Source organism: Ascaphus truei, chromosome 20 (genome assembly GCF_040206685.1).
Source record: "Ascaphus truei isolate aAscTru1 chromosome 20, aAscTru1.hap1, whole genome shotgun sequence".
NCBI lineage: Eukaryota > Metazoa > Chordata > Amphibia > Anura > Ascaphidae > Ascaphus > Ascaphus truei.
The window spans coordinates 13,309,297-13,333,036 of NC_134502.1; the positions used below are offsets into that span (position 1 = coordinate 13,309,297).

Consider the following 23,740-nt stretch of genomic DNA (forward strand, 5'->3'; position numbering starts at 1 on the left):
ATGGTATTTCAGTCTAACAAAAAAAAAAAACGCAAGTATGAATTTTGATCTATTCAATTTGATTTCCATTTTTTTAATGAGAACAAACATTACAGAATTAAGTTATATTTTCATTGTTTCAATCATTCGTCTATGAAAACACATTTTTCATTCATTTAAAGAATATAACTTTTATTGATAAAGAATGACAATGCAAATGTATATATTTCTATTCAAATTCAAATGTATTAATCCAATAACTTTTTATTCATTCCACCAGAAATGTGTTGTTAGAGTTTCCAAAATTTGGATGCCACATCACAACAGGTGCAGTATGTGTAGACATTTTTACGGATTTTATTTGAAATGTGACAAGACTAATTTTTTTCCGGAAAATTCTGATTACCTGATATATAAAAAAAAAAAAAAAAAAAAAAGGGGGGGGGGGGGGGGAAGATAGTTTCCCTTTGTTGACCAAAGTCTGCTACATTCTGGTGGTACTAGGCTCCTCCCCATAGGAATATGATGACTCGGGTGGGGCTTTGTTATACAAGCCCCACACATGTTGTTGGTAGCTCCTTAGGGGGATGGGGCCTTCTCAAGTTGACAGTTCTCAGTGGAGTTGGACTCCTCTGCCTCATTGAGTTCCTCCTTTCCTTGTATGCTAGATGATTCCTCCTTCCCTTGTATGCTAGATGATTCCTCCTTCCCTTGTATGCTAGATGATTCCTCAGGAGCAGAGATCGCCAATGCCTCCTCTTCCTCCTCAGTGGTCATTGGTGCATTGAGTGATGGGGTGTCCTGCTGGTCAGGACATACTGCCGTCACTGCTACCCGAATGTCCGATGTGCCTTCTGCTTTGTCTCCCTTGGGGGCCGTCTCTGTAGGGAGCCTGTCACATTCTGTGGTCTCTTCTGGGTCATCTGTGAAAGGGTTCCCACCCTGGAAGAGAAAGGAGATGCCATGAAGTCTGTCCCCTTGCACCACTACAGGGTGACAGTGACAGACAGAAGGGACTTCTGTTCAATGGTGTTTGTCCCTCCCCCTCCCCCGTGACAGAGGGGACTTGACCTCACCTTTATGTAGCGGTCCAGTTTCTGGCTGATGAGTTTATTATTCAAGATACTTTGTGCCACCGCTAAAGCAGATTTCTTAGACTGTTCCATCATGTTCTGGAAGGACACAAAGGAGGACAGTACAGGAGGGTAAGGGGGCAGAATCGGAATATGTGTATGGGTGGGAGAGAGAAAAAGATGGACAATCAAGGGAAAAAGTCAAAACACAGACTCCATCCTTATATCTGAGCCAGGGGGGCATATTGATAGCATGGTTCTACACACAGGTCAGCGCCTAATGTTAGTGTCTCTGCAACGGCATATATAGATTAGATTGTCAGCTCTTCCGGTCAAAAAGTACATGCTGCTCTATGTACACACTAGAAACAAAAAACAAGGGGAGCGCGAATCAATAAATGTATGCAAAATAAAATTCCATAGAATCAAAAGGCAGACTGGTTAACAATGTAGCCAGACTTACCCAACACCTCAATGATGCACAAGGGTTACAACCAAACCGCAGTCAATGCACTTCGTGGTGTAATCTACACAGGGATGGGTTAGTAGAAGATTGATATCAAATTAATATAAAGCATAAGTACTCACATGGCCTTTTACTTATGCAGTCTGCCTTTTGATTCTATGGGATTTTATTTTGCATACATTTATTGATTTGCGTTATTGATTTTTTGTTTCTACCATTTCCATCTGGGAACAAGGAAAGGTTCCCCTAAGGCTTTCGTAGCTGCGGACAGTGGACTCTGAAGGCGTATACCAGCATTTGAGTATACGCAGGGGACCTCTAGCACGGTAATACGTGTTTTATCATTATTCTTTTCATTTAAATTAAGTCAGAGAGAGCACCCAAGTATTCTTTTTCAACTATGTAAACATTAGAATGTTAGCTCTGCGCTAAATACACATTAAATTGCCAGCTCTGCGCCTCACCCTGCATTTCTGGTTGTGTATGGGGGATTTCAGGTGGCGCTGTAGAATGGTAAAGTGCATTGGTACGAAGATATCACAGGCAGCGCAGTGAGCAGCTTCAACCTTCTTCACAAAATGCTCCATCCCGAGGTCTGCAGAGGCAAAGAACACAGGGTAATCAGTCTCCGAGTGCCTTATTGGCCCAGTAACACCTTGTTAGGAAAACCAAGCTCCTAGGTGCCTTGTTGCCCCTGTAACATCTTATTTTAGTTCTTTGGTGTCTTATTACCACGCGTAAGATCCTGGTCCCTGTATATCTGGTGGATGGTGGCATTTAGATCTTCTATGAGCTGGCGTCTCTCCTCTGTCTTCTTTGTCTTATGCGTCACATATTCCTGGTGGTGGAGGAAGAGATCACGTCATGGGCGGTGGGGAGGGAAGACGACAAGATGGAGGAGAGGCAAGCAGAAGATCGTGTTTATAGGATAGGGGGAGGAAAGCAGACGAGAGGAAGAGGTTGGGGGGGGGGAAGGAATACCTCCAGGAAGTCAGCAGCCTGCGTGGGAAGTTTACCACCCACAAAGCGGAAATGTTCCTTGTGGAATTCGCTGTCCATGTGATGAGACATCTCCTCCTCATAAAATGTACGGAACTTACAAAGAGAGCAGATAAACTGTATCCTAAAAAGGTGGAGAGAAGGGGAGAGAAAGTGACAAGAGGGGTGGTTGGGGTGAGAGAAAGAAATGAGGGGGGTGAGAAAGACAAGAGAGGGGCAAGAAGGGAGAGATTAGTCTCACACACACTGGGGGGATAATAGGATCAGGAAACTAATCTCTTTTGGGGGCCTCTCTGCTTGCTTTATAGGATCAGGAATACTCACCTCTCCACCATACGATCCCGCTGACGCCTAGTCTGGGTCTCTTGCTGCTTTTTGATGGATGATGGTTTCTGTTCTGTCCCTAGAGGGAAAAGAGTGAATAAGCCGTTTAGTTCCAGATGTGCTGGGCTCCAAACCTCTCTCTCCCCCCCAAGCCACCTCAAGAGGTGCTGAACTCTATATCCCGAACATCCAGCCCTAGAGGCACAGGGATCTGTATCCCCTTCCTCGAAGGGCAGATACTTACCCTTCTCACAGTTCCCCGTCTCCTTTTCATCTTCCTCTTTGTCATTCGCATCCTAAGAAAGAAAATATTTTCACTATGTCACCCTGCAGGGGGAGGGATAAACTCCATGGGACAGATCCCTTCTGTTTGTGTTACTGTGTCACCCTACAGGAGGGGATTGGAGGGATGGACTGCAGTGTCATTGTCACTTACGGCCTTTTTGCCTTTTCCTGTCCCCTCAGCGTCTCCGTCTGCAACACAAGATGTGGATGAGACGTCCCTAACCTCTTAGCACCTCTGCTATAACTAACCCTTCTTCCTTCTCCTTACATAATCACCCACTTCACCCCTATCCCTTCCTGAATCCCACACCTCCCTTTCCCAATTCAACCCAACCTCTCTCCCAGGCCTCCACTCACCTCCTTCAGACTCTGACTCAGTGTCCTCGATGCTGGTACTTGGTCTCTGCTTCTTATCACGGGGACCACCCTCTTTCACCAACTTCCTCTGAGCGGCCTTCAAAAAGGAAGAGAGAAGGTGTGTTAACTAGTCTCAACACACACACACACACACACACTCCCCATAGTTATATATAACTCGCACACACCTCAGAATTTTAGATCTGCTCTATATACACATAAGAAAATAATTAAAAAAGAAAAACAATATACATCAATAACCTCAAGAATAACTGCAGAGAATTTAAACTAGAACTTAAAAATTGCTTGTGTGCTATGAGATGCACGTGGTCGACATGGTTGAAAACCAAAGGGAAATATGGCCTAGCTTCAACCCCCTCTCAATTGACCCCCTTACTCGGGAACCCGGATTTCCCGCCCGGCTGTTCCCGACCCCAATTCAGCCAATTTCAAGGCCTAAACATCAGAGTGGTTGCGGACTTGCTGGAAGACGACGAGGTCATACCCCTCCGAGAATTACGAATCAAACTAACGTCCCCTGATCTCCCTATATTCCAATACCTACAGATTCGGCACTTCCTGAGAACCCAATCACCTAACCTAAAATTCCCGCCGCGCTCCAGATTTGAGACCCTCTGCCTCAGAGGCGAGTACCAAAGGGGCCTCATCTCCGAGATATACAAAACACTAGAGGCGGCCCAGCCCTCCCCTAATCATTCATATATGCAAAGGTGGAGCGAGGATCTGAACACCAATATAGACCTTGAGGACTGGGAGGATATCTGGGAGGCAGCTACCAAAACTTCAATTTGTTCCGTCACAAAAGAAAATATCTACAAAATATTATTTCACTGGTACCTGACCCCGAGTAGACTGAGCCAAATCTACCCAGGCACCCCCGACGAGTGCTGGAGGGGATGTGGTCAAAGGGGGGACATGTCCCACATTTGGTGGACATGCCCGGAGATCCAAAAATTCTGGACCCGGATCCAGGGCCTTCTGACCGAGACCCTGGATATAGAGATACCCCTGGACCCCCTGACCTACGTGCTGGGAAAACCAGTCGACGACCTCCCCACCCCTATAACTAGGCTCACAGCAGCGATTCTAACGGCCGCCAGATGCTGCGTAGCAGCGGCTTGGAAAAAAATCAAAGCCCCCTCTAGAAGAACGGTAGTCACTAGGATAGATGGAATTATGGGTATGGAAAGACTAACGGCAATGCTGAATCAAAAAATGCCGCAGTTTTACTCAACCTGGGAACCCTGGCCAGGATCAGGCGCCATGACTATCACATAAACCTTACCGCAAGACTAGCCCCCCGACCTCCGAACCCCAAAGCTCCCCACTCCCGCCCTCCCCCCCCCTCCTCTCCCCTCTCTTTGTCCAAGTCGTTCCCAACTATCCACCCCTCCTTCGTCATCCCCTCTCTTTTTCACCACTGAAAATGGAAAACCGGACTATTGTGTGTCAACTCCTCCCATGTTATGTACATGTACCGCGCCGTATTCCTGTGATGGTTCGTCTACCAATATCTGTAACATGTACCAATACGCTGTTTGACACCAATAAAGGAAAAATATTTAAAAAAAAAAAAAAAATTGCTTGTGTGCTCAAATTGCAAGGGGACACAAACATTTATGAAGAACTGTTGAAGATAGTTGTTGAAAGCACTGAAAGAATACAATAAATAAACTGGAGGAATCCTTAATTAGGATAATACCTGATGAGAAAACAATGAGTTAACGACAAGAAATGAAGCAATCCCAAGATGCAAGAATCGAAAACCAAGAGCTCTGCAAGAAAATCCGCTAACCTGCGCTCTATTACCCTACCAGCTTTTGATTCCACTTACACTCCTTTCTCGCCTCTCTCAGCCCTGCTCCAGACCCTGACAACCTGGTCAGGAACTACAACTCTGCGCTATCCCCCTCTCTTAATCTACATGCCAGCTTTCTCTCTGCCGTTCTTGCCCTTCTAACCCCAGACCCTGGCTAAATTCCCACACACGCATGCTGCGTTCCTGCACTCGTTCCTCTGAACGCCTCTGGAGGAAATCTCACTCTCGCAGACTTCCTTCACTACAAATATATGCTATCCTGTTTCAACTGTGCCCTCTCTTGGGCTAAACAAACCTACTTTTCTTCACTAAATCAACACGCACAAGTCTAACCCACACCAACTCTTCTCTGTCTTTGAGGAACTACTCAGACCACCCCCAGCTGTCTCGTCTTCTTCCTCCATCTAACCTCAGGACTTTGCGGACTATTTTAAGGCAAAGGTGGAATCCATACGTCAGAACATCCCCTCTGTTTCCTCCTCCCACCCTACACCACTTCCTAACTCTCCTCCTGCCTTCCTTGACTTTTTCTGCTGTCACAGGGGACGACGTGTCACTGTTGATCTCCTCTTCTCCCTCTACCACTTGCCCTCTTGACACCATTCCCTCCCATTTCCTTAAACCTATTGATCTTACTATAATCCCTACACTCACAGATTTTAACTCCTCCCTCTACTCGGGTACCTTTCTCTCCTCCTTCAAAACATGCAACAGTCATACACAAAAACAGCAAGCTTGACCCTACCTGTCTTTCTAACCACCGACTTGTCTCCCCTCCTGCCTCTAAACCCCTTGAATGCCTTGTATTCTCTCGCCTGCTCCATTTTTTTCCACCACTTATTCTCTCCTAGACGCTCTACAATCTGGCTTCCGCACGGCTCACTCGACTGAAACAGCCCTCACTAAAATAACCAATGACCTCCATGCTGCCAAAGACAGAGGTCATTAAACTCTGCTCATATTACTCGACCTCTCTGCAGCATTTGATACCGTGGACAACCCTCTCCTCCTTCACATTCTCCATACTCTTAGTATTCGTAACAAAGCTCTATCCTGAATCTCCTCTTACCTCTCCCATCGTACTTTTAGTGACTCTTCTGCTAACACCTCCTCCTCCATCGATCTCTGTGGGGGTAATTCAGGGCTCTGTCCTGGGACCAATGCTCTTTTCGCTCTACACACTCTCTAGGTGACCTAATAACATCTCTTGGGTTCAAATATCACCTCTATGCTGATGACACAAAATTTACTTTTCATTGTCTGACCTTACACCTGATGTACAGACCATTCCTGATGTACAGACCAAAGTTTCTGAATGTTTCTCTGCGATATCATCCTGGATGGCCCTCCGCCGACTTAAACTCAACATGTCAAAAACACTCATATTTCATCCCAAACTTGGCCCCACTACCTCCTTCCACATTACTGTTGGAAGTTCTGTCATACACCCAATAGCGCAAGCACGCTGCCTAGGGGTCATCCTCGACTCCTCTCTCACTCAAAACGTATTTAAAACCTGTCGCTTTTTCCTCTGCAATATTACAAAGGTACACTCTTTCCTCTGTTGCTCGACTGCTAAAACACAGGCCCTCATTTTCTCCCGTCTCGATTACTGTAACCTCCTGCTGTCCGGCATTCCTGCCTCCCCTACAATCTATCCTAAACGCTTCTGCCAGAATCACTCTACTCTTTCCTAAAATCTGTCTCAGCGTCTCCCCTGCTGAAATCACTCTCCTGACTTCCTATAAAATCCCGCATCTCATACTCAATTCTCCTCACTTTTAAAGCTTTACTCTCTGCCCCTCCTTCCATCTCAGCCCTAATTTCTCGCTATGCACAATCCCGACTCGCGTTCCACTCAAGGATGTCTTCTCTCGACCCCCTTTGTATCTAAAGCCCTCTCCGCCTTAAACCTCTCACCGACTGCCCCACATCTGTGGAATTGCCTTCCCCTCAGTACCCAACTAGCACCCTCCCTATCCACCTTTAAGACCCACCTGCTTAACAAAGCATAAGAGTAGCTCCGCAGCCAATACTATACACTTGATACAAAAAGCTTGGCCCCTTGCAGACGCACTTACCAAAATGCCCTCCTGTCTCTGTACGTCCTTCCTACCTACCAATTAGATTGTAAGCTCCTCGGAGCAGGGACTTCTTTTCCTAAATGTTACTTTTATGTCTGAAGCACTAATTCCCATGATCTGTTATTTATATTATTTGTTATGTTTATGATTGTCACATGTATTACTGCTGTGAAGTGCTATGTACATTAATGGCGCTATATAAAGACATGCATACAAATAACTGAAGAAATAAGAAAATTTTACTGTGATATGGTGAGGAAGACTGTCAAAGATAAAAGCTTTTAGAAGACAAAGCAGAGACTTATGGTTGGAAAGAAGCAAATCATTGCACGCACCTACACATGAGAAGAAACCACAAATGATGTACCATGCATCCTTCTAGAATGGGCAAAAGCAAAAGAATCCATGAAGAATGGGAAGGCTCCCGGGGAAGATGGCATTGCAACTGAAATCTTGAAACAAGCTCGGGGAAGTAGAAAAATATACTTGAAAAACTCTGTACATGCTGCTTTAAGAACAGGAAAATTGCAGAGCAATGGAATGCCATAGTTATCCTCATCCACAAGAAAGGAGACAAAGACCACCTCAAGAACTATAGACCCTATAGCAGGCCTGCACAACATACGGCCCGCCCGCGATGACGCCAACCGGGCGCCAGTTAATGAATTAAATAAATTAAAAAAAAAAAGTTTAAAAAAAAAAGTTTAAAAAAATGGCGCCGATTCATCCCCCCCCTCCTACACCCCCTTCTCCTCCACCCCCTCCTCCACCACCCCCGGGTTTTGCGGTGCGCGGGGGCAGCAGCAGCATGAGGCAGCCGTGAGTATTTTTTTTTTCAATAGCAGGATGCCGGGGCAGGGCTTAGTACCGGGGAGAGAGGATGTGGTGATCTAAAAGGTGTGTGTATAAAACGGGCTGGTGGGGGGTGGGTGTGAAAAACGGGCTGGTGCAGAGGTGGGGGGGAGGGGGGTAGGCTGCTGACATGTGAGGGGGGGGTGGGCTGCTGACATGTGAGGGGGGGTGGGCTGCTGACATGTGAGGGGGGGGTGGGCTGCTGACATGTGAGGGGGGGGGGTGGGCTGCTGACATGTGAGGGGGGGGTGGGCTGCTGACATGTGAGGGGGGGGTGGGCTGCTGACGTGAGGGGGGGGTGGGCTTCTGACATGTGGGCTGCTGACATGTGAGGGGGGGTGGGCTGCTGACATGTGAGGGGGGGGTGGGCTGCTGACATGTGAGGGGGGGGTGGGCTGCTGACATGTGAGGGGGGGGTGGGCTGCTGACATGTGAGGGGGGGTGGGCTGCTGACATGTGAGGGGGGTGGGCTGCTGACGTGAGGTGCAGGGGGGGAAGTGATGTGAGGTGAGTTGCAGGGGGAGGGTATGATGTGAGTTGCAGGGGGGGGAGAGTGTGTCATATTGAGGGGAGGGGGAAAGAGTGTCATATTGAGAGGAGTGGGAGAGAGTTTCATTTAGGGGAGGGGGAGAGTGTCATATTGAGGAGAGGGAGAGTGTCATATTGAGGGGAGGGGGAGAGAGTGTCATATTGAGGGGAGGGGGAGAGAGTGTCATATTGAGGGGAGGGGGAGAGAGTGTCATATTGAGGGGAGGGGGAGAGAGTGTCATATTGAGGGGAGGGGGAGAGTGTCATATTGAGGGGAGGGGGAGAGAGTGTCATATTGAGGGGAGGGGGAGAGTGTGTCATATTGAGGGGAGGGGGAGAGTGTGTCATATTGAGGGGAGGGGGAGTGTGTGTCATATTGAGGGGAGGGGGAGAGTGTCATATTGAGGGGAGGGGGAAAGAGTGCCATATTGAGGGGAGAGGGAAAGAGTGTCATATTGAGGGGAGGGGGAGAGCGTGTCATTTAGGGGAGGGAGTGTCATTGAGGGGAGAGAGAGTGTGTCATATTGAGGGGAGGGAGAGAGAGTGTCATATTGAGGGGAGGGAGAGAGAGTGTCATATTGAGGGGAGGGAGAGAGAGTGTCATATTGAGGGGAGGGGGAGAGTGTCATATTGAGGGGAGAGAGAGAGTGTGTCATATTGAGGGGAGGGGGAGAGTGTCATATTGAGGGGAGGGGGAGAGTGTCATATTGAGGGGAGAGAGAGAGAGAGTGTCATATTGAGGAGAGAGAGTGTGTCATATTGAGGGGAGAGAGAGAGTGTGTCATATTGAGGGGAGGGGGAGAGTGTGTCATATTGAGGGGAGGGGGAGTGTCATATTGAGGGGAGGGGGAGTGTCATATTGAGGGGAGGGGGAGAGAGTAATATTGAGAGGAGGGGGAGAGTGATTTAGGGGAGGGGGAGAGAGTTATATTGAGGGAAGAGAGACATGGGGGGGATGCTGACTTGTGGGGGGGGATGCTGACTTGGGGGGGGGAGGCTGCTGACATGGAATGGGCTGGGGTATTGTGTGTTTGATGTGGGGGGGGGTATTGTGTGGGTGAGGGGGAGAGATGGGGGTATGAGAGATAGATGGGGAGTATCGTAAAGGTTGATAGTGAGGGGTTCTGGAGGAGAGATGATGATGATGATGATGATGATGATTTAACCCGTGCAGCCCAAATTTTTTTTCCTTGGAGCAGTTCGGCCCTTCTCACTTTACGAGTTGGGCAGGCCTATAGTCTACTTCCAGCCACTGCCAAGATTTTTGCAAAGATACTCACTAATCAGATGCAACAGACCTGGAATTATGCCAAACCGAGAGGATAAGCAGGATTTCGCAGTGGATACAACACAATGGACCACATCCAAGTCGTACAAGAAGTGATTTACCAAAGTAATGAATATCATCTACCATTTAGCTTAGGAATTCTAGATTTAAAAAAAATAAATAAAAAAAAATTAAAAAAGGCATTTGATTCTATTTACACCTCAACAGCCCTTGATGTACGAAGAAAACAAAAATGTTGAAGAAGCATACATTGATATTATAAAAAACATTTACGAGAATGCCACCTAAACCATTAGATTACATAAAGATAAAATCAAGATCAGGTTCAGCAAGGATGTGCGACCGGGAGCCATTTGGAAGAAACAAGACAATAAAGAGAACCTTGCACTGTGCCTCAAGGAGAACGTTTCCAACCAGTGTATTGTGCCCGTGCTCACGTATGGATGTGAAACTTGGACCCTAAATGCAAAGGTAATTCAGAAGCTTCAGACAACGCAAAGAAGTATGGAGAGATGTATGATGAGAATTACCCAAGGAGACAGAAAAAAAATAATCAATGGGTTTGGGAAAAAAAAACAAAATGAAAGAAGGTCGATGACATCACAAGGGTGAAGAAATTAAAATAGCAGTGAGTCGAACATATTGTAAGCAGAAACGATCATCATTGAACAAAGATGGTATTCGATTGGATTACAAGAAAGAGCAGCAGACCAAGACAACGACCAAAAGTAAGACGGGAGGAAGAAATCAGAAAATATGCTGTACCAATCGCAACCACAATACCTGGATGTTCCTTGGGAGGCCTTCAGCCCTTGTCGATCCACTGATGGATGATGATGATTATTATATCAATATGGGCATATATACACAGATCTATAGATAGTGTGTGTGCGTGCGTGCGTATGTAATATAACACACACACCCTCTGCTCCCAGGCTCCCTGTATCTATACACAGATGAGTGTCTTAGCTCCTGGGCTGCCTGTATACACATTATTGCCCCTGGGCACCAAGTATCTAGATAAAAGTCTCTGATCCCTGTATGTATACAAAATTAAACACACACAGTACACACACACACACACACACACACACACACACACACACACACACACACACACACACACACACACACTGTAACATTTTGGGCTCACTCTCTCCTTCCAGCTTCGCTTGGTCCGCTGTTTGAATCCTCCTCCAAAGTATGAGTTCCCAGTGAATGCTCTCAGCCCCTGATACCCCCCCAGCTCTGGGAAGGGCCCCGGGTTGAGAAGAGGGGGGGGCCGGCCTGCACCTCTGCCGCCTGAAGGGGCTCCGAAGTGACCTCTGAACCCTCCCCGTGGTCCTGCTCCCCACACCCGCTGGGGGGGATACTGTTGGCGCTGCTCCCGGCGGCTCCCATATCCTGCATCTGGCTCGGAGTACTTGTATGTGACTTGATCCGTCAGATTGTAGGAATCGTACCTGCGGATAAATGGAGGAGAGAGGAAGAGAAGAAAAAAAGTGGGGGAGAAAGAAGCAGAGATAGGAGGAAGGAAGAGAGGAGGGTAAAGACATGGGATGTTAGAGTAACAGAAAGGAGGGGCCAGTTGCGGCAAGAGGGGTGTAGTGAGGGCGAGTGCTGCACTCACCTTACTGCCCCGTAGTGTCCCTCTTGCCCCTCGGGGATCAGACCTGTGTGTGTTGCCCCATCAGTCGTGGCTGTGGGGTACGAGGTGTCCCAGGCTTTAGATGCATAGGCGTACGTGGCAGTGGGGTCCTGTCCATAGTCATATGTGTAGGATCCATACCCTGAAGGAGACACAGTTACCGGTGATGAACAGAAAGTGACCTATGGAGTCCATCCCTTCCCATACAGAGGGGGGAGGGGAAGGGGGGGGGGGAAGGGGGGGGGGCGGGAAGGGGGGGGAGGGGGAAGGGGGGGGAGGGGGAAGGGGGGGGAGGGGAAAGGGGGGGGAGGGGAAAGGGGGGGGAGGGGGAAGGGGGGGGAGGGGAAAGGGGGGGGAGGGGAAAGGGGGGGGAGGGGGAAGGGGGGGGAGGGGAAGGGGGGGGAGGGGAAGGGGGGGGAGGGAGTTGCGACACTAACAGTCATACCTGTGGTGTCTGCAGTGGGCCAGCTGCTATAGCCTGCAACAAAAACCCAACAAAGGCACAAAGGTTATATTTTATAATAGGTGTTTGCATACATCAACACAGACTACATTTTTTAATGCAACAAGAAAATGTAAACGTAACATAAGATCAGCGAGAGCTAATGTAATATAAGGTATCAAGGACATGCTGTGCATGATATATATTATATATAATACACAGATATATACCACACACCACACACCACACACCACACACCACACACCACACACCACACACCACACACCACACACCACACACCACACACCACACACCACACACCACACACACCGTCTGCCCCCAGGTATCCTCCTGCAGCCGCTGCTCTCCCGTCCATCCCGTCGCTCCGGCCTCTCCACGCCACCCGCTCACCGTCCTTCCACCTCTAACCACGCCCCCCGTCTCTCGCTATTGGCCGAGGCTCGCGTTGCTGCTTCCTTTCCTGCTCGCTCAGTGGTCTCTTGGACCGTCACTCTAGCCGGCTGTGTTTCTTCATTGGTGAACCGCTGTGTTCCTCCAAGGCATGAAGTCCGCCTTGTCCGGAAAGGAGAACACGGAGCATTCCAGCTGCAGGGTTCAATCTCTATGGTGCCTTGGGTTGAGATCCAGCGCTGAGTGGACCACACGCCAGTTAATCACCGCTTTTCCGGACAGTGACAGGGACGCTCCTACTGCTACCTTGTTTCTCTATGGTACCTATACATAGACACCGGAAGTGGCCCCGCAGAGGGACTTTCAACATGTTGTTATGATGCTGCCACCATGTTAAATGTAGCCTATTTATCAATATATATACACACACATCCCCCCACTACAGGTAGATGTTAAAAAAAAAAAGGGGTATTTAATCCACCTCCCTGATGAAGGGGCCTTGAGATGTATGAGTGTATATATGTCTTTATTTATATAGCACCATTAATGTACATAGCGCTACACAGTAGTAATACACGTGACAATCATGTAAATAACAAGTAATACAGAGATGGCTCTGAAACGTTGGATATATTTGGATATGGATTAAATGCCCTTTTTTCCCATATACCTGTAGTGCTGTGTCTCCTTCCCTGGTCATTTGATTTTGGTCAAGTATCTTTTTTATACTATTTATGACGAGTGCACTTGCTAATTGTATATATGATGTGCTTTCTCTTCCCTTTTTTTTTTTTGTATATGTACATATATACACACACACACTGACCCCAACAGCCCTGATAACTCCCCCAACACCCATCCTGATAACCCTCATAAGACATTTACACATAACTATACCCCTATCCTGCCACATTATTATATGAACCAGCCACATTACCACTTACTCCCAGGCTGAGCCGGCTGCTAAGAGAAGGCGCTGGCAGAGGGGCTGCGGGTGCAGAGCAGTCACCTACACATTGGAGGTCCCAATATACGGTTTCCTGCTGCTGCAGTCACTGGGCCAATTAGAATCTACAACTACGCTGATAGGCGGCCATGTACGCGGGCAGCCTATCAGCATCGACAATGTTTCTGATTGGCCCTTGGTCGCAGTGAGAGTGAGTCTAGCTATTGAAACACTTCATTTAAGAGGTGAGTTTTAAGATTTGGCATAAAGGTGAAGAGAGAAGTTTCTTGGCATATACTGAGTGTAAGAGAATTCCACAGGTAAGGGGCAGTGAGGGGGAAAGGTTTAAGGCGAGAGAGCAGTAGAGGTCAATGGGGTGGAAAGGAGACAGTTATGGGTAAAGCGCAGGAGACGAGTAGGGGCATATTTTGAGAGATCAAAGCTGATATGTAGGGAGAAGCAGAGGAGTGGAGAGTCTTGCAGGTAAGGAGGAGAACTTTGTATGTGATATGAAATTTGATGAGAAGACAGGAAAGGGATTAAAGAAAGATGAGAAGGTGAAATTATTCTAGCTGCAGATTTTTGCTAAGCTTGCAAATGACAAAGTTACAGGGCAGGAAGGAAAGAATAAGTACGCAACCCAAAAAAACAACCCAAATGTGTTAAAAAGACCAATGTCTATAAGTGATACCACAAATTGTGTTTAACCCCTCTATATCCTAATATACTATGCAACGATATCAGGCACAACCCTACTGCGGAAGTGACAAAAAATATAACCATACATAACCGTAGGTAAGTTGCATGTGCTGCTATTGTTACAGAGAACTAGAGACAAAAGACAAAAAAAATCAAGCGCAAAACGCAAATAGTGAAGTATATCAAAACATATTTAGTGCAGCAGCAAACTGTACAAGATAAGACGGCATGTAAACTGAAATCTAAATTCATTGCACCCTTTAAAAATCCATCTGTCAATGTGTTTATGAGATTAGTCAAAAGAGATCTGTACACTTACCATTAAAGGAAACATCATGTCAATTTCAATCTATCCCTAGAGGAAAAAAGGCTTCTGAAAGGGATGGTGGACAATAAAGACATAATCTTTAAAAAGGCAGATAAGGGTGGAGCACTGGTCTTAAAGGATTATTCACAGTATAAAAATGAGGCATTGAAACAACTCCCGAATGAACAGTGTTACATGAGACTAGATAGGGACCCTACCGTTGGGTATCAGTTAGAACTAAAGGGCATTTTACAATTAACACACACATTCCCAGCTAGCTCAAACTCCCACACCCACCACATCATGAATATATATTTATGTCAAAAAGAGTGCTACTGGGCATGGCAAATGTATACAACAAAAGACAGGGGTGCCCAATGCTACATCCAATTGACAAAACATAAAGTAAAAAGCATAAAGTTTAAATACTTCAATAATAATAATATTTACTTGGTTATTTAGTTAAACCCTTTGGCCAAAGCGTCATAAGCCTGCATAACACGTCAAGGTATAACCAAAATAAACGCAGGTCCTACACTACACTGTGAACCCTTCCCTTTACCTCTGTATGAGGGGAAAGAACCATAGCAGTCCTGTTCTTTGCAGCAAAGTGAAAAGACCTCCCAAGTTAAAAAGGTGAGGAGGAGTGAGCTCTGGGGGGAGGTGGAAACACGAGAGAGAGAGAGAGAGAGAGAGAGAGAGCACCGGCAGGACAAGCAATTGGATGAAGGACAGACAAATAAGGAGCCTGAAGGATGTCAACACCGGAACGATCGTGAGGAACGGGACGACGCTGGATTATGGACTAATGTGGGACACCTGGTGATGGGTTTATAAGAAGGTTCTGTGAAAATAGAGTTTCATGCCATTTCGCTTTTGATAAAGGCCATGTAAGGCCGAAACGTCACGTCAATAATCTTTTGGCAATAAATATTGCATTGGAAAATCCGCAGTTTCCTGTTCTTTATATCTTCCAGTGATTATTGGATTACCACAGAGAATCCTGAACCAGGAGCACTGGTATTTGTATCTATTTTATTTATTCAATTGTCAGAGGTGTGAAGCAGTTTCCCTATTTGAGTAATACAGTATATGGGAAGAAGACCATGTATTTAACAACAATCCATTTGGTGCAAATCTGCTACTTTTCCGTAGATTTATTGCTGATATTATTTTTATATGGTGAGGTGGTGCAAAATCTTTAGATGATTTTATCATTTTTTTAAATGTTAATACTGTACAGTAATTATAATTTACATTTTGCATCTAATTATAGTAAGTCTGGAGTCAACTTTTTAGATCTATATATATATATATATATATATAGAGAGAGAGAGAGAGAGAGACCTTTTATTAAAACTAAAACTTTTTTAAGAATGATGATACTAATAATTTTATTTCTACCAAAAGTTGTCACGATAGATGTTACCTAGCTAACATTCCTCAAGGACAATTTCTAAGATTAAGGAGGAATTGTTCAGATATAGACATCTATAAAGAACAAGCTGGGGCATTTTAGAAAATACATTTCTAGACAAAAAAGATTATTCTGAGCCACTTGTAAGATCAGCTAATAATGACATTCTTAATGTCGACAGGAAAGATATTTTAAATTACAAACCCAAGAAGAAGACTCCAGACAATTTTAGTCCTTTTATTACTAAATATAACAAAGAATCGGGTATAATTCAGAAAATAATACATAAATACTGACACCTACTCCGTAATGATGAAAATAATTCTTACCAGAGAAACCTCAAGTAATTTTGTCCAGAGCTCATAACCTTAAAAATCAATTAGCCACAAATGCCCTGAGAAAAAATGACAATATACAGTAAGTGGATCTAAGTGGATGACAGACAAACACAAAAGTTTTTTTTTAAATGTCTGAAATGTAAGGTATGTCAATTTAGCAAGTGTAAGACAGACTTTTTTTTGTTCTAACACTACTAAACGCAAATTCAAAATGTAACAATTTATAAACTGTAACTAGAAAAAGGTTGGTGTATATAGCGCTAAAAATTAATATTATAACAATAGTGAAATACAATATCTAATAACAATACCGTGATATAAATAGTTAAATAAAATAGGCAAGGCTGCCAGGAGAACTAACTCAAACACAGTTAGTGAAACACAAGAAACACAATACAGACCGGCGCCTTAGAGTCCAAATGTTGGGATATAATACAGTCCAATGAATGGTTGGAGATATCCAATAGATAATAATCCAGTCCTGTAATCAGCAGTTTCCTCAGCAAGACCAATGATGTGATATGCAGGGAAGACAAGAGAACAAGATCATAGTGTACCAAAATATGGTTAGAACATATAACACATAGACAAACAAGCACATACAACAAAAAACATATAGGCTGACTAATAACAATTATGATTTAATGAACACAATAAAATTCAGCAAACTGGTGACGGGCAGATTCAGGATCCGGTTGTGAAAAACCGGAATCCTACTTACAGCAAGTCCTCAGAATATGTGCAGGTAGTGGAGTACAGATGGTCAGCTGTGGATGATGGTGGACCCGTGCCACGTGTAGACGCTCGCAGGTACCTCCTCAGATACTTCTGGTATCGGTCCTGCTTCCAGCTTCACGAGATCACCACCGCTCGCAGCCGGAACTGCGTCACGGCGGGCGGGACAATCGCCTGCCACTCGCGGCCGGAAGTGCGTCACTGGGGGCGGTACGCCGCTCGGAACCGCCGAATCTCACCAAATCTGTCCTCAATTGATAATATCACTGCTGCTCTGGGTACTGCTGCAAACGTCTGCTCCTTTCTCAGTATAGCTGTAAATTGTTCTAAACGGCCCAACGCGTTTCGTGCGCATGCGCACTTCTTCAGGGGGTGGCACGGGTCCACCATCATCCACAGCTGACCATCTGTACATGAAATAAAAACAAACAAGGTACATAGCATAATACCGAAAGGCTAAAACATGTATAGCACACACTTAAACAAACAAGAAATGTGCTAGTGGAAGCTGAAACGAATAACAGGTGAACTGAGTAATTATAAAAACATTTAATAAACGACACGATAATAAACACTAATGAGATATGATATCCTATAGATAAGTCCCACTGAAACCTCCTCTACATCAGACAGACTGCCCACTTACCAGATGGAAAGTGGCAGTAAGCGGTGGAGATATCTGAGAGTCTCCCCTCTCGTCTTTGGCACAATAGTTCCTTGCTCCGCTCTCCGACACAGGCTGCGTCCTCTCCTCCCGCAACTTCCGTCCAGGCAGCACGCCACTCCTGGTCTCGCGAGGTCTGGATATAATGAGTACCTGCCAATTGGAGAGGAGACAATAGAACTTTAGACCTCTCACATAGGGAATCCCTTTTGGATACATAGTTTAAACACTCCATCCAAAAACACTCAATATTGATATTGATGTTAATTCATTTATTAATTAATTTTTTCGTTTTATCCACAAGGTGGATCTGTCTCTTTTTTTAAATTATAATAATTACAATTCTATCTGTTAATTTATATGATGGCGTTAATTTATATGATGTTTTTATAGAACTGCTATTTATTATCAGCCAGTATTGTATTTAATCTCTACCACCATCTTGTGGCCATTCTATCTTGTTACACATGCCTAAATATTAGATTTTATGTATTTTAGTCCTGTTTTTTAACCAGTTTTTATTTAATGTGAATCTGTTTATTCTGAATTTATAAGATATTATTATATGTCATGCTATGTTTTAATGTAACACACCATTGGAGTTTATTAATGATTATGACGTCATTGATTTTAAACTATATAAATTATCTGAGGTCTTTCACACTTCCATAACCCCTGAGAAAGCTCATGCCTAGAGCGAAACGCGTAGGATTGCCTATTGCTTGTCCGACATCGCTCTATTGTGCGCACAGCTCTCTGCCTCCAATGCACTGACACGACACTGCAGATACATCTGGGTCCAAGACCAGCTTCCCACACAGAGCTTCGCCACTGACGAATGACGTCACCGGACGGCAGCAAGCTCTTTTTGAGCTACCGGCGTTATCCTGCAGGAGCAAGGAAGAGGTTCCCTCTGCCCAGGTGCCCACTCAGGGCCTGGTTCGGGACTCTAGATACGGAAGGCCAGCTTGCAACAGAAACACTAGAAGGGGGATAGACCATGTGGCTCCCTATGAGGTTTCAATACCCCAATCTAAAGCCTCTGACTACTTTTCGTTTGTGATTTTTATTCTTTATTCCAATACACCTTAAGTTACTACTCAGTTGCACTATTGTGTTTCTTTGTATCTCTCCCTATATCTTTCCTGCTGAGGAAAGTATATACTGTGGCAGGACAGCCTCGCGGCAGGGTCAGTAAGACGCTAGACACTGTGTAAAGTTTTAACTGTAGTGGTTTATTAACCACAAACAAATAAACATAATGGGTATTGCCCCTTAAAATCATAATAAAACATAGGAAATTAACACCTATTCCCTTTAGGGAAAGCTAACTACACCACAGCTTTCGCCCTAACTAACTGCATGGCCAGCTAAGCTGGTTCCCAAGCTAACAATCAGCTAACGTCAATCTGATGTCACTTGACGCCGCCTATGCCAGAGAGCCGGTAAGGAGGGGGAGGGAAGGGGGTGCGCTCAGCAGGGGAGGAGAGCAGACAGGGAGACGCAAACAAAAACGTTTGCACACCCCTGCACTAAACCACATGTACTGTTCCACCTCTCCGTAACACATTGCTTGGAAGGAGGGCCCAAAAAAACAAGGGCATACTACTGTAAACACCCTTTCCTTCCTCTTACGGGAGATTTGGCTGCAACGGGGTGTTATGGTGCTACCTGTTAGGCTGCATCCCCGTGCCGCTGACCGAACTCATGCTTGAGAGTGGTGACGTCACCAACTCTCCAAGCATGAGCGTTCGGCTGTCCGGCAAGTTTTTTGGTAAACTCGAGCGTGGGGGCGTGGCCTAACAGTGACTGGTGCTGATTGGCTGAGGAGGTCATGTGACCCCTCAGTGCGCCACAAACTCAATTTTACCTGTCTCGGCAAGCACCAAGCGCCTGCGAACATATGTGCATGGGTGTGCGCGCGTCGCGTGAGCGTGGCAGGACAGATTCAAATTGATTGTGCTGATCGCGCTAAGCGTGGTCAGCGACAGCGTGGACGCAGCCTTAGGCCGTGCTTATAGTGCCGGTGACGGCGACGCGAATTCGCCCGAAAACAAACGCATTACCGTGGCCGCGTGCGCTTATAGTGCACGCGATGGCGACAAGCGACGGAGCGACGGAGACGTCGCGAAAACCCGCCGCCGCCGGCAAAATTTGATTTGACGCGACGGCCCTTGAACAAATCAAATTGCGGGATTCCCGCGATGCGGCCGACTGTCGCCGGTAGCGACGGCGATGGGTGACGTCACCCATCGTATCGCTGTCGCCATCGGCAGCACTATAAGCGCAGCCTAAGGCTCACAAGAGGCCTAAGCCTCCGTGCTTGGTGGAGGCTGGGGTGGCTGGTGCAGCAGGAACCCCTCCACCCGTGAGGATCCCAGCGTTGGTGGGATAGGCCCTCAAGGGAACTAGTATACCTATTATAGTAAACCCTACATAAACACAATCCAAACAATGTATATGCAACACACTTTACTCGGATCCCCTAGCCCTTCTGGTAACACAGTACATACACTACAATAGCCACAGATAATACCAACAAGATAATATCCCCCAAAGTAATGAGGGTGCCCTGGGCACCTACAACCGGATGTTTGCAGAAAAATCCCACCCAAGTATATGTGAGGGCAGAGCTACCCTCCCGTAAAGAGTTGGTGCACGTGGTACCTTCCTGGCTACTCGACTACACCAGGGGATTTGTAGACAGGCTGCAAGCGTGGTTCCATGATGCAGAGCCTCCGTCACAATCCCCTCTCGCCTCACGGTCCGTCACGCCTCGCGGTGATCCTCCTGCTTGGGAATCCTCCTTACCAGCGCAGGTCCCTCTCCGCTGATGCCAAACGCAGAATCCCTGAACTATGGCAAGCCCTACAACACTCCACCAACAGGGTAGGGGAAGCTACAGGGAACGGATCTGGCCTAATCCAGGTGGCTGACTTGCTCCCTGGACACTGCCTCTCCTTTTGCCGGCTTCGTCAGGACTGCCTCGTTGTCTCCAGTCCCGCGGAAGACATCCTGGTCTGCAGCGCTTCTTCTTCCGGCGGCGCCATCAACAAGATGGCCGCAGCCATACACACAGTCCGAAAATACATGCAGCACCAACCACAAAATGGCCGCAGCATCATCCCCCGAACCTCCCGAGCGATGGAACCACTGCCAGGGAGGAGGCAAGAGAGGGTACCCTGCTACACTCTTTTTTGCTAACATTGTGTTCACAATAATTAATAACCTGGGAACACTCAGTCAGCACTCTTTTAAGTTTTATATCTGTGTGAATCAATGCATTGTCTACTGCCACTAGTCTTGGTAGCAATGCGTGACTGACTAAGTACTTTATTGAGTAGTAAATTCAATTCAGTAACAACAATAAGTAACAATAACAATAAGTAAATAACAATAAGTAAATAACACAACTGATCAGAGAGGCTGTCAGGCAGACTGTCTGAGGTAAGCTTTCTGGGTGCATAATTGGTCACAGACTGACTTGTCGCTGCTGTCAAAAGCTCGTGTGGTCAACTTATCAAAAAAAGCTTGTGTGGTCAACATCATCATCATCAACCCCGGAAGAAGTCGCACAGAGCGACGAAACGTACGTCGGGTCTTAGCCGACATGACTGTGTCACTTTGTAAATAAATATATATAACTCTATGAGTATAGCTACGAACGCACAATATATAGTTCAAATTGGATCTTAGCAGATATGACTGTGCCACCTTGCAACAGTTCATCTTGTCACTAAATATATATTACTCTATCAGTACAGCTGTGAACGCGCATCATACATTTTTAATCAGGTGTGCTGCTCCGTGTATGGGATACTATAGGGAGGACTGTGTAACTGATTGAACTTTCCAGCCTCCAACTCCCCTTGAAATGGGAAATAATAAACTACACTATAGAGTATATATATTTGTATAAATTATTCTTCAATAACTATAAGAACAGAGTAAAAATATTCCATTGATTTTGGATTACCCTAGCCCTACAAATTCGCCGCGATTATTCTCTATCTCAACTGATATTTACAGTCAAAGATCTAATATCCCAATAGAGGTATATGATATCCACGAAGGAAGAGAATATTCTGCTACGCGGGGTTTTTATATGTACATGCGGTATCCACTAACATTAAGTCCTAATCCATTATGCGCATATATATTTACCTTGATAATTGTAATCAGTACAGGATCACGCCATCAGACGCTGCATACTAAGTGTCACACACATGCGCATTTGGTTCCACTAGACTCTGTATGAAGGCTCCTATTACTTACCAACCATCACTACGGTTACTTTATAACCCGTTGTGTATGATTTTGAGAGGTCCGTCTCTATTTATACTTACCTTGACACCGGAGACTGCCACTTTCGATTTTGTTCACGCGCACCATGGCGCATGCGCAGTACGCCACACTGCGCTTTCGTCTGTCTGCATAATATGTTTGCGCACACTATATGTATTGCTGTTCTACGTTGTCAGGCACCACTACGTTACTTCACATGAACACATTTAGGCATTCATTAACACGTCGTACACTTTTTTGAACAATTTGTATCACAAGGGACATTCTATATATTTATGTGAGAGCTTCCAGTGTATTCTAGTAGGTTACCACTCTGATACCTATACATTAGAGATACCTATCTACCTTATAGGATTTTACTTATATGGATTATTACCCAGAGGGACCCTGTTTATAGCTATATGTCCTCCTTCTGGGATATATATCTATTTTTAACCATTAGTTTATCACATTAATAAAATTGATTTTAATTTTGGATTTTCAGCTGCTTCTGACCACATTATTATATAAATAGGTCTGCAGTGTGCCACTAATTGGGATCTTTTTTGTGCACTTTATCTTTAAAGTACACTTCTCTAGTAAACATTGTATCTCCTCCCAGGCGGCACGCAATTACCTCTCCAGGGGTTCTGAGCGAGGTGTCCACACACGTTGTCTATCCAGATGCAAATATTTGTACCCAAAACTATTTCCTTTATTTTGTACAACGACCTCGTGTGGATTGGATCGAAAGCATTTGCCAGATTTAAGTAGACCACATCAACTGCATTGCCCTGCTCTAAATTTCCTGCTTACCTCCTCAAAGAAATTACTAAGCATAATTTGGCACGACCTATGATATCCTTCATAAATCCATACTATTACTAATGTTGTTATCTTTTTGGTATTCCTAAATATTATCCCTTACTAAATCTTCTAGTATCTTCCCCACTATTGATGTCATGCTTACATGTCTGTAATTCCCTGGTTGTGATCCAACTCCCTTTTTAAAGAAAGGTACCATGTCTGCTTTATACTTTGCTTGTGGTACTGAGCCTGTGGAAATGGAATCCGTGAATATTACATGTAATGGTTTGGCGATTACGGAACTTCACTCCTTAAAAACCCTTGGTGTGCATGCCATTGAGGACAGGTGCTTTATTTACCTTAAATATATTGTGTTACCTCTGTAAGAGGTGTAATACTGACTGTAATAGGGTTACTGACCCTCGCCTATACACAAACAGAATAAAATAATAACTTTAATAATTAAATATATTTTAAATAAATGTAACAAATTAGTACAGGGGATAGGTACATTTAGGTAAAGAGTCAATTACTAACAACTCTAAATGCTAAATAAAAGAAAACCAATACTAACATATTAAAATCAACATTAAAATAATCAATACACTAACTTTAATTTTAAAAAGGGCTAAATCTCACTTTAATTCAAATGTATTTCATCCAACACTAGTCTTTGAATCATGTGGTCTGATGAGGGGACAGGAGCTTCTCTCTCTCAGCTACCCCTGTAATCTCCATCCATATCTGCTTTTATTATATGTTATTACTCTGTCGGACTACCTATTTACTGCACTACACATTTCCTTTCCTATCTTCTCTAGTTAAGACACTATCTCTGTCATCTGCCATTCTCATGCCGCCTCTTTCCCAGTCTCAGTCCGAACTGCTTTTATCTAAAAGAGAAGCTTCTAAAGCATATTTACAGGTATTACTGCTAGCACCAGGAAGTCTTAAAGGACCCCCCCCA

At 45.2% G+C, this 23,740-nt stretch overlaps 1 protein-coding gene across 1 annotated transcript; it reads right to left on the reverse strand.

Moving 5' to 3' along the window:
- Positions 1 to 40: 40 nt before the first annotated feature.
- On the reverse strand, positions 41 to 12,643 carry AKAP8L (A-kinase anchoring protein 8 like). The gene is made up of 13 exons (XM_075577300.1): positions 12,496 to 12,643; positions 12,169 to 12,201; positions 11,706 to 11,865; positions 11,229 to 11,538; positions 3,484 to 3,580; positions 3,278 to 3,315; positions 3,086 to 3,137; positions 2,842 to 2,920; positions 2,500 to 2,641; positions 2,251 to 2,356; positions 1,983 to 2,113; positions 1,056 to 1,151; positions 41 to 921 (listed from the first exon to the last, which is right to left on the reverse strand). Exons 1-13 carry the CDS (start codon positions 12,539 to 12,541, stop codon positions 559 to 561), a joined length of 1,653 nt encoding a protein of 550 aa, XP_075433415.1. The 5' UTR covers positions 12,542 to 12,643; the 3' UTR covers positions 41 to 558.
- Between the last annotated feature and the right edge of the window lie 11,097 nt (positions 12,644 to 23,740).